Genomic DNA, 12,040 nt, shown 5'->3' on the forward strand with positions numbered 1-12,040 from the left:
GAAAACGTCTTTAAAGCAAAATGCTCTTAAATCTTAGGCACAACCTTCAGAGAACTTGCTGTGTCAAGTTGTTAAAATAGTATAAAAGGTATATTTAACACATCTACACTTTTTCTCTTAAGTAATGTCAGTCATTTGTTCAGGGTCAAAAGTGCTGACTCTAAGGAAAAGATATCTACACATGTATGTATGATATTCATAGCCATCATAAAATGTCAAGTCTATACTGTGACAAACATTACGAAAGATATAGACTAACAATTACAGAGACTTTATCCAAAACATTCCTCCTCCCTTTTGCAGCACTAAGCAATACTATGAACACCTGGAAATGTATGCGAGATGAGATGTTAATAATGCCTGTGGCGCCTCCGCACTGCAGCAGAAGACTGGACTTCAAACACTTAAACATATCTTTCCATAAATGTTTAATGAATACTAAACACAACAATAAATTAGCAAGTGTTTTTATCCCTATGAACATGGATTTTTACTTGGGTCATAAAACTTTAAGATCTAGGTAGCTAGCTTATTACTGCAGATCTATATAGCATTGATGGCTGAAATTAGTGCACATAGACAGTACTGTAGATGGTTTTTAACATTTTAGAATGTCAACTGCTGATATCTTTACAGGCAAACATCCGCAACATTTTTGTGTTTTAAAGAGGACCAGACAACAAATCAAGAATGGCTAGTTTTTTGTTTTTTTACTTTATTTTGTTCCCGCTGATCCTTTGAGTATTAAATTAAAAAAAAAAAACAATTCTCCATATAGTTTCAGATAAATGGGCCATTTTATGTATTGATAATAATAATCTAAAGCAGACTAAAATAGGCTGCAGAGAATTATGCAAGCAATACCCCCATGATAAAAAGCATGAAAATTAGTATTAAATAAAATGCCCATATGGCTGGAACATTATGACATTTAAGGCTACTTTCACATTTCCGTTTTTTACCTTGTCACAATCCGTCGCCTTGAGAAAATATGATATCCTGCAAAATATTTTGTAGGATTCAGTTTTTCCCCATAGAATTCCCCACGGATTGCGACTGATGGCATTGCATTGCATCTGTCTCGCGACGCATCAGAGGTGGAATGACTGACCCTCGAACAGAATCAATGCAGAATGTAATGTTTGTCGAAAAAACGGACAGCAACGGACGTCGTTTGGTATACTGGAAGCATATGGGCTTGGAATCTGTCGGAATCAGTCAAATGATGGATTCCAGTGATATATCTGTCTTTTAGAAACTGAGCATGCTCAGATGTGTAAATTCCTTACTGGATAAAAATCTCTCTCTCTCGCTCTCTCTCCCCTCCAATGGGTTCATATGGTTTTTGTATGGTGGATATCCTTTCCCAAAAACCTATAGTACAACGGATCCGTCTTTTCACAGGATCCATCGCATCCTTTTTACCACTATCTGTAATGGATCAGTTGCATTAGTCACAAAACCGATTGTGACTGAGGGTAAAAGACGAAAATGTGAAAGTAGCCTTAAAAAAAAGCTCAGGAGTGCAGCAGAAATAAATTAAGAGTAGAGATAAGAAAACCTAAACGGTAAAGTTCAGGGTTCGCACCTAATACTGTGTGTCTGGTTCTCAGACCCAAACACAGACTGTTAGGGTAAGTTCACACAGTGCATTTTTCGCGGCGTTTTTGCGCAGTTTTCGGGTGCGTTTTTGCTCAGAAAACTGCATGACTTTGCTTCCCCAACAAAGTCTATGGGTTTTCATTTTTGCTGTCTGCACCCAGCGTTTTTTTTCAGCTGCGTTTTTGTGGTGCCACAAAAACGCAGCATGTCAATTATTCCCGCGTTTTTCACTGCGCTTTTCATCCATTGAGTGCAATGGGATGTTGAAAGACGCAATGAGAAACGCAAATAGCAGCGTTTTGGTGCGTTTTGGTGCGTTTCTAAGACCAAAAACGCAGCTATAAACGCAGGAGGTGGGTAGTAAAGTGACGTGTACAGGAAGAGGATTCCTTCTGTCAGTAAATACAGAAGCGTGAATCCTCCCGTTACCGTCACTGCCGCGTCCACCTCCCGTCCTGTGCATGTATACTGCCGTGCGGCGCCATGTCTGGGCGGGAGGTGGAAGCGGCTGCGAAAACAAAAGTGAACAGTAGAAAAAAAAAAAAAAAGTTATACTCACCTGTCTGCAGACTTCCGGTGCCATGCCCGCTCCCATCTCCTCTCACGGTATCGCCGCTCCAGCTGTGTGCAGACGGCCGGGAAACCTCCGATGGATGCAGTACCTGGCGATGGATCACCTGACGCATCAGGTGATCGTAAGTATCGCGGTGACGCGGGCGCCCGGCCGGTTTAACCTATCAGTGGATGCTGTCAGGAGACTTCATCCCTGATTACCGGCAGCTGCTGCAGCGATCGGACAGGATCAGACTCCCGCCCCATCGCTCCAGGAGCTGCCGGTAATCAGCACAGACGTGAGTATTTTTTTTTTTTTTTTTGCACTGATGCATCAGCTGATTGTATAAACGGCTTTTATACAATCAGCTGATGTGTGATGTGATTCAGCCCCTAGAACCTGACACATCATCTGATCGCTTTGCCTTCCAGCAAACCGATCAGATGATATTGGATCCGGATTGGACGGCGCCGGACCCATGACCCAGGATTACTGCGGAGGGGGGTTCTTTATTTAAATAAAGATGGAGTCACTAATTGTGTTGTGTTTTATTTCTAATAAAAATATTTTTCTGTGTGTTGTGTTTTTTTTTATCTTTACTAGAAATTCATGGTGGCCATGTCTAATATTGGCGTGACACCATGAATTTCGGGCTTAGGGCCAGCTATACAGCTAGCCCTAACCCCATTATTACCCAGCGAGCCACCCGGCATCAGGGCAGCTGAAAGAGTTGGATACAGCGCCAGAAGATAGCGCTTCTATGAAAGCGCCATTTTCTGGGGTGGCTGCGGGACTGCAATTCACAGCGGGGGTGCCCAGAAAGCATGGGCACCCTGCACTGTGGATTCCAATCCCCAGCTGTCTAGTTGTACCCGGCTGGACTCAAAAATTGGGCGAAGCTCACATCATTTTTTTTTTAAATTATTTCATGAAATTCATGAAATAATTAAAAAAAAAAAGGGCTTCCCTATATTTTTGGTTCCCAGCCGGGTACAAATAGGCAGCTGGGGGTTGGGGGCAGCTCGTACCTGCCTGCTGTACCCGGCTAGCATACAAAAATATGGCGAAGCCCACGTCATTTTTTTTGTTTGGGGGGGGCAAAGAAATCCTGCATACAGTCCTGGAAGGAGGATGCTGAGCCTTGTAGTTCGACAGCTGTTGTCTGCTCTCCTGCATACACTATTGGATGGAGGATGCTGAGCCTTGTAGTTCGACAGCTGCTGTCTGCTCTCCTGCATACACTATTGGATGGAGGATGCTGAGCCTTGTAGTTCGACAGCTGCTGTCTGCTCTCCTGCATACACTATTGGATGGAGGATGCTGAGCCTTGTAGGTCTGCTCCCCCTGACTCTCCTTCAAGCATACAGTCCTGGATGGAGTATGCTGAGCCTTGTAGTTCTGCAGCTGTCTGCTCTTCTGCATACACTAGTGGAGAATGAAGAACACATTGAAGAAGGAAATGACATCAGACCTTTTTTTTTGTTCACTGATAAAAAACGCATAAAGACGCAGTGAGCAAAAACGCAGCAAAACGCAGCAAAAAAATGCACCAAATCGCGGCAAAACGCGTGCGTTTTTTGCCGCGTTTTTTTGACGCAGGTGCGCTTTTGTGCGGTTTTTGCCGCAAAAAACGCACAAAAACGCAGCGTCAAAAAAACGCAGTGTGTGAACCTAGCCTTACCTGTTCGTCCAGTTCCTGTTTGGTTTTGTAATCTAAACAAAGCTTTTGAAAAACTGCAGAGCAAACAATTAGCAACCTTTATCAGTGTGGGCACTTCCGGCCCCATGTCAAGTAAAGGCATGGCTATGATTAGTTGGCGCACTACTTAAAAAAAAATGAAATGGAAAAAATGATGCGGGATCGTGCCTTACTTTTGATAACAAGTGAGGGTAATACAGACAACTATAGGCGGCAACCCCCAGCGGTATGCTTTACTGTGGCTGGTTATCAAAAATAGAGGGATCTCACTGGTTTTTTAGAGTTATTTTAATTAAAAATGTCATGGGCAAACAGCTGGGGGCTGGTATTATCAGGCTGTGAAAGCTCATAGTTATTGACCCCTCCCAGCCTGAAAATAGCAGCCTTCAGCTGCCCTAGAATATACACATCCATTAGATGTGCTAACTCTGGCTCCTCCCAATTGTCCTGGTGTTGTGGCAATCGGCGTAATATAAAGAGTTGATGATAGCTGTGATTTGTCAACATCATTATTTTTATTTTTTTTACACTACAATATAGCAAAACTGCTCTGCAGCCAATCCCAGATGCCAACACAGAGAGTGGGGGACATGTATTATAGTCTGCAACTTATCACAAACACTGGCACAGAGGGTGGAAGAGGGAAGCAGTGAATATTTATGTAGTTTAAAAGGGCCAGCAAAAGAGTCTTACTGCTATGTATTGTTTGGAGAAACACGGTATGTATAATTGTCCTTCTCTTTCCCCCATTTTGCTTCCTTTTGCTGCTCATTTGCCCTCACTACAGCCATTTTACAGCCATTTTTCAGCACAGAAATTTTGGATCCCATTGACTTGTATTGGGTTCGTTGTCTATGGTCAAGTTCGGGTCAATTCTGGGTTCCCGAACCAAACTTTTTTTCAAGTATGTGCAAATCAGAGTATCCAGAGGCCTGCTTATCTCTAATCAAGAGCTAAAAACTGGTCATTTATGACCTGGTGACAGGTCCTCTTTAAATGTTTTTGTCTCTTGCATTTGTCTTTAGGGTATATAACTATCATTAGACTTTTTAAAATAGACTGCTTCTGCCCATTATATGACTCGTATCCTGAATTTTTCACGAGTTTTACTTTATTTATTTTCTCTTTTTCTCTAATTTAAGTGAGTGGAGACTTGCTGATATGATAACTTGTAGAGATTAGCGGATCAGAAAAATGTAGAATTCGCCTGACTGCTTTTTTTTCACATGAAATTTGATTTATGGAGAATGCTCCCAGTGAAGCCATGTCAATTTATTTTGTATGCTAGTTGCATATGGAAGAGATTAGGAGGAAATTAACCCCCAAGCACTCCAAAAAAAGACAAGCTTTATGGGCAAGCTTGTCTTCTGTTGTATCTATGTTTAGGTTTGGTTATGAAATTTTTCTATTGAAGTCATTGTGGTAAAACACAACAATACCCTAAAGCAATCTGTGATTTATAATAACTAAATCAATGAAACAACATAAATAGACAGCTAAAGCAATATGAAAACCAGAAAAAGGATGCAGAGTTCAACAATAGTTGATAAACTGACATTCCATAACCCTCCCTAAAAATGACCTTGTATGAACCATATGGTCTAGGAACAGAATTGTAAATTGAAAAATTAAGTAACAGTTTAGAACTAAAGTAATCAATTTTACGGTTTAACTGTTTTATGAGTGGGAGTATTCTAATATATTGTAAATGTGAAGCATAGAAGAATATACTAGACTCAATATAAATCATAAAAGAAAACTGATAAGAGATGGTTTAACTTGTTCTATAAATGTCATGGAAAATTTGATCACATAGCTCACGATATAAATGACATTTTTATTTTAGGATTAACAAATAAGAAATCATTTATAAATGTTCTGGCTCTAAAAGTCATTTTCCAATAAACCATTATTAAAAAAAGTGTGTAAATATCATTTGTAATCCAGGATTGAATACTTTGATGAGATTGAATACTTTCACTGACATGTGGAGTAACATGAGCTGATAGTTACGTAGACAGAGAAAAGGTATTGACTGACATATTTATTTAACTTCATCAGTCAATATTTTTCATCAATGTTAAATTTGAATGTGTTAGTTAGGAAATTAAATTATTAAGTCCACCATCAAAGGGTTCAAAGAGCTCAACGTATTGATTACAGATGATCCAATCTTCCAAAGTTTGATACAGGCATATTCACTTAAATTGGCTAGCTGGTTCTATTCTGAATACAATCAAATCTGCACTCAAAAGAGGTTTGTTGCCTCTCTTCCATAGCATAATAAACAGAGGGCTGGAAAGGGGCCAAAAATAATGAAAGATTATACTCACTTGTTCTGCTACCACAACTCCCTGCCCGGTCCTCCATTGGCTTTGGATCGGTCTTTGAATCAGTCTTTGGCCCATATTGAATCAAGTATTTGGCCTCATGTGGTCATGTGGAGACGCAACATGTCAATGATGTGTGCTGAGCCATGTGGTCACAAGGGGGTCAAAAACCATGTGAGATCTGAAGAGCAACTGAATATCTGGACTAAAGATTGATCCATTGGCCAATCCAAAGACTAATCTGAAGCCAAATCCAAACCAAACAAAGGAACAGGATGGGAGCTGTAGTGGCAAGACATTTGTAAGACGGGCCTAGAACCTGTGAGTACAATGATTTATATTTTTTTTTACCTCCTTCATGGCCTTTGACAAAATAATTATTATTTTGGTATATTCAATATTTTCACCTCTAGTATTCATATTCAGTAAGGATGAGGTACAATATATTTATTTGAAAGGAAGTAAGGAGAACCTACCATGGGCATTGGATGACAATAATCCAGTAAATATATACAAATCATTCAACAAATTCAAAACCTCTGATGTATACATATATATTTGGAGAAATTTAGATAGACTGGGGCCAATGCCTCTAATATTTGCTAAATTACCACTTCTGACAGCCAAATGTTTAACACTGCCTTTCACTTGTAGTGTTGTTTTAAGGCCTTTTTAGAAATGAGACTTGATGAGTACTAGGAAAACTCTTGCATAAGTAGAGGAGTACTCACCTTCTTCTTCTTTCTTGCAGCTTCCTGTTGATTGTATTCCAACGAGAATTTAGGGTATCCAAATTATCTTTAATACGAGCAGCGTCAGCAGGTGAGGACTGCTCAACAATCTCTCCGCCAGATACATTCAGTGTTTTCACAACAGCTAGCTGCTCTGCTATGCCATCTTCAAGTGCCTGAGGATAGAAAAATATACGTTATAAATATCATAGACTAATGATTTACACAGTTGCCAAACATTGTCAAAGTATCTGCAACATATTTGTTGTAATCTTGAATTTGAGATATTTTTTTTTTTACCACCAATAGAAATAGAATTAAAATATGTTTTAAACTGTGGATGGAATATATTAATGCTTGTACTTGACTTTTTTGGCATTTAAAATGACTACAATTTTGAAGAACAACCTTTTTTTGCAGATATTTACAACTTTATATTTTTTGGACTTCTCTCATCAATTTTCAAAAGTGAGAAGAAAAGCAAGTGAAATTTAAGGGCCTTCAGGGGCCTAACAGATTTACTTTATTTTACTCCATACACTGGTCTTAAGTAATGCGTAAAACTAGATATCATTATGCCAGAAAAATAGTAGGTAAAAATGACCCAAATGTCTTAGTAGTGTGTATTTCTTAGTAATGTGCTGGTTTAAGTTTGGCATATAAAACAATAGTCTTAATAAATTTGCTCTCTTGCATATTATAGTGTCAGGGCAATTGGATATAATAGCCTCCCAAAAATCCTGAACCTTAGAGAGATGAACCTTAAAACTTGTAACCCCTTCAAAACATGTGCCATACGGGCATGGTGTAGTAAAATTAGTTTCCGCATACCGGTCATATATGTTTGACACACATCAAATGCAGCCGGTATCAGAGACAATCTATGTGCTCAATAGTGATCCAAATGGTTTGCAAAGTCACTTTCTTCTGTTACCTATTCTGCTCCCCTGTTATCTGATGGTGGAATCTTTTGCTTGCTTTGACGCTTTATGGCTGCCATTTTAGTACTTTTGTTTGGAGTAGATGTACTCGTATGTCTGTCATTGTTCTGTATGTTGACAAGGAAAATATTTTCTGTAATTCAAATGTATGAATGTGACAGGTCGATAGATAGATAGATAGATAGATAATAATGGATAGATAGATAATAGATAGATGGATAGAGGGATAGATAGATATATACTATAGATAGATGGTATATAGATAGAAAGAGTAGATATAAATAGATAATAGATAGATGATTGAGTTGATATAAATAGATAGAAAGTTGATATAAATAGATAGAAAGTAGATAGTGTAAATAGAAAAAGATATCTAGTAGATAGATAGTGAATATATAATAGATGGTATAGATAGATAGGTAGATAGATAGATAGGTAGATAGAAATAGATAGATAGATGGATAGATAGATAGATAGATAACAGATAGTTAGAAATAGATAGATGGATAGATAGATAGATAGATAATATAGATAGATATATATAGATAGATAGATAATATAGATAGATAGATAGATAGATAGATAGATAATATAGATAGATAAGATAGATAGATAATATAGATAGATAAGATAGATAGATAGTTAATTCATTCTTGCAACTAAATTTAATATCATGTTTTGAGGCGGAAAATTACTCTTTATTTAGTAATATTTAAATACCGTGGTAACAGGACTGTATTTCTTCATGTTATTGTAAAGTATGTATTGTGTATTAAGCTAGGCATGACTATACATTTCAGTTTAAGAAAGAATACATTCAAGGTAAAGCGTGTCACTGAAGATTGTAGTGCAAGGAATTCTAAACATGTACAATATCTTTTTTAATCCACTGCTAGAGTATTTGATTCACAATCAGCCACAGCTTGACAGGACAGAAATATTCTTCTGCTGGTTGAACATCAGGAATCAAAGAATCTTTTTTGAAATTCTGTCAACTAGCACACTGTGATTTGTATGCCCTCGGGATATGTTCTAAAATATTTTCTGAGGGAGATTCCAAAACAACTACTAAAGAGCAGTCCAACAGCTTGTGAAGTAATAAAGAAATCATGATGGACTGCAGATCGTATCAAATCCTGCCAATGTACAATATAAACGTGACAAAAGCAGCTCCTCCAATTTTGTATGTACTTATTCCTTTTCTTAGAACATCATGCTCTTACAACAAAGAACACTAATAAATAGCATAATAGCTTACAAACTATGAGATCTGTTGTTTTGTAAGTCTATTCAAAGCTTCTTTTATATACTAGTTTTGTCTATTTTCTTAAAGAATACTAAACTTTGTCATTGCTTCAATACATCTTAAATAAAAAAAAATGAAACATTTTAAAAAGTATTCTTAAAAAATTATTTGGTACACAATACATCTCCATTGTAGTGCTATATACCAATGGTTACCGAATACAAACAAATCCTGTGTGCATTCTGATCTGGCAGGTATGTGCTACCTTCTCACAACTGCTTCTTCACTTTGGAGTTTCATATGACTTCAAAATCAGACTTCCCAATGTTTATGCGAAGACTGTTATTAAGGAAACATATATTGCAGCTATATTCACAAAATAATAGAATGTGAATAAGTCAGACTGAAGGCGTTTTCTAGGCACTATATACCACTTCTATGCCTATAGCTGCCGCTGTTCTCAAGTTAATGGCGGTGGACAGGATATGAGTGGACACACTGTATGAATATATATATATATATTGTGTGTCCACTCATATCCTGTCCACCGCCATTAACTTGAGAACAGCGGCAGCTATAGGCATAGAAGTGGTGTCTAGGTATAGTAAAGTAGCCATGCGCTATGCAATGAAACCACCTATAGCACCACCTGGTGGACAACAACAGAGTTAGCATTTTTATCTCGAAAACGGAATGAGATAGAGAAAAAAAGTGAATTAAAAAATTGTAGGGCATCATCAAAGCAATACGAATCGACACCTTGCATACAGACATGGTATGAAACCCATGACCCTCACAGAAAGATGTCCAATGGGGTCAGGTCAGGTGAGCGTGGAGGCCACTCCATGCAGCTACCATATCCAATGACTTGTAGGAAGGTCTCCACGAGGTATCGCTTCACATCCGCAGCCTTGTGAGTTTACACATTCTAATCATAGCATTTCTATATGCAAGGTGTCGATTCGTATTGAATTGATGATGCCCTACAACTTTGTAATTCCCTTGTTTTCTCTATCTCATTCCGTTTTCTAGATAAAAATGCTAACTCCGTTGTTTTCCACCAGGTGGCACTATAGGTGGTTTCATTGTGTAGCGCATAACTACTTTACTATACCTAGACACCACTTCTATGCCTATAGCTGCCGCCGTTCTCAAGTTAATGGCAGTGGACAGGATATGGGTGGACACACTGTATATACCTATATGGTTTATTTTTGCTTATACTCTAAACTTCCTTCCTGCTCTCCTTGTGCCTCTGGACTATATTTCCCAGAAGGTAGTGCCCTCTGTCAGGGCTGAATCCATCACAAAGCCAACACCTTCCTACTCTTAGTGCATACCCACTGCATCCAAATCACAAAGCACAATCCTGAGACTTTTATACAGTCTCAAGATGTCTACATTGTTGTCCAGAGTAACACTTTCCTACTTTTTTCATTATGTATTGTCTCCTGCAGTCATAGGAGTTACAGAAAATAATGTTACAGATGCTGGTACTGTCACTACACAGGATTAGTGTATAATGGGTGAATAAGGAGTCACATATTGAATTCATGTATTAATATATAATTTAACACACTGAAGCATTCAAGGCATGGCCCGGCAACTAAAAGTCCAGCCCCAGCCTCCAGTGACATCATGTTTGTGACACCTCTCAATCAAAACATCACAGGAAGTTCAGTAAAAAAAAAAAACACATTTAGGGATTAGCTAGATAGAGAAAAGTGTACGGTATTTTATATTACAGCTAATAACAAAAGTGTTTAGGGTGTAATAATATACAGTATATTTAGGAATGACATTTTAGATGCAGGACCACCACTATAAGTAATATCCTTACAGGTGTGAAGTTTTACCATCCAGCAATCACCCCCTCCATGTTTTAGAAGCGTGTGTGTGATTTGCTCCTCCTTCACCTGTGATGCCTCCACCTAGTGGGGGCTTAGCTGTATCCTGCTGGAGTAGTAGTTTTTGGCCTAGGTAATGTACTGTTGCAGTTCCATCTTTGCTGTAAGTAATGATATTTATTCCTCTTTTTTGTTGCTTTTTTATATTGTATGTTTGGAGAAGAAACACATCAGCTCAACTCTGAAGCATTATTTAAGGAAATTTAAGGTAATATAAGAATCTTCATTGAGCTCTGCAGTAGCTTAATAAAAGTCACATGGACACCTTAACATCCACTTCATACACACACACACACACACACACACACACACAAACACACAGACACAGATACAAACATACACAGACATACACACAAACAAACACACAAAGACACAAGCAATCCTAGGTTATATTTGTCCCCGATGAAAGTGGGGCCAATATATTAGGGATATTTTGTGGGTGGGTGGTGGGAAAAATTCTCCAGTAACAAAAACTACCCTGAGGATTGTAGTGTTTTCTGACCAATTAATGATAGTATACAGTTCCTAAAGATACTCCAAATTAAATATGGAAGGTATAGTCGAGCGTCTATCCCCCACCTTAAGCTTTCTGAGTGCTTATCCCCCACCTCTAGGTTATTGCCTTGCTCAAATATGTAGCCCAATATAATAATTGGCATAGTTCCAACTATCATTTGATTCACAATTTGGTCCACATCCAGTCCTATTCAGAGTGGTAGTTTATAATGAGGATTAGATATCAATCACTAAAATTGTCCCCATGTGTTTACAACTGGATTTTTACAATTATATATTCCAATGGTCCTATTGTCATATCCTTTTTTTTGTCACAGCTAATATAAATTGCAGAATTATACATAACAACATTTCCCTTTCAATTATCTTAGCATTGTACTTATCACACTCGATGCATTTCCCCCTGCTTCGGGTTCAATCCAAGCTGGACTAGTTGTTTCAGGGTACAGGTCTGTTTCCCTAGGCAAAAAGTCGTTCTCCTATTTCAGGATGGTACCACCAGATACGGCATGAGG

The 12,040-nt window shown here is 38.2% G+C and overlaps 1 protein-coding gene across 9 annotated transcripts in view; it reads right to left on the reverse strand.

The window, feature by feature from the left end:
• The window catches only part of DMD (dystrophin), a 4,177,531-nt gene that overhangs the window by 1,572,569 nt on the left and 2,592,922 nt on the right, over positions 1–12,040 (reverse strand). For all 9 annotated transcript variants that reach the window (XM_075336500.1, XM_075336497.1, XM_075336505.1 and 6 more), the window contains one exon: positions 6,916–7,091. In XM_075336500.1, the coding sequence (XP_075192615.1) occupies positions 6,916–7,091 (176 nt within the window). The remainder of the gene's footprint in view (positions 1–6,915; positions 7,092–12,040) is intronic.

This window comes from Anomaloglossus baeobatrachus, chromosome 2 (assembly GCF_048569485.1).
Source record: "Anomaloglossus baeobatrachus isolate aAnoBae1 chromosome 2, aAnoBae1.hap1, whole genome shotgun sequence".
NCBI classification, from domain to species: Eukaryota; Metazoa; Chordata; class Amphibia; order Anura; family Aromobatidae; genus Anomaloglossus; species Anomaloglossus baeobatrachus.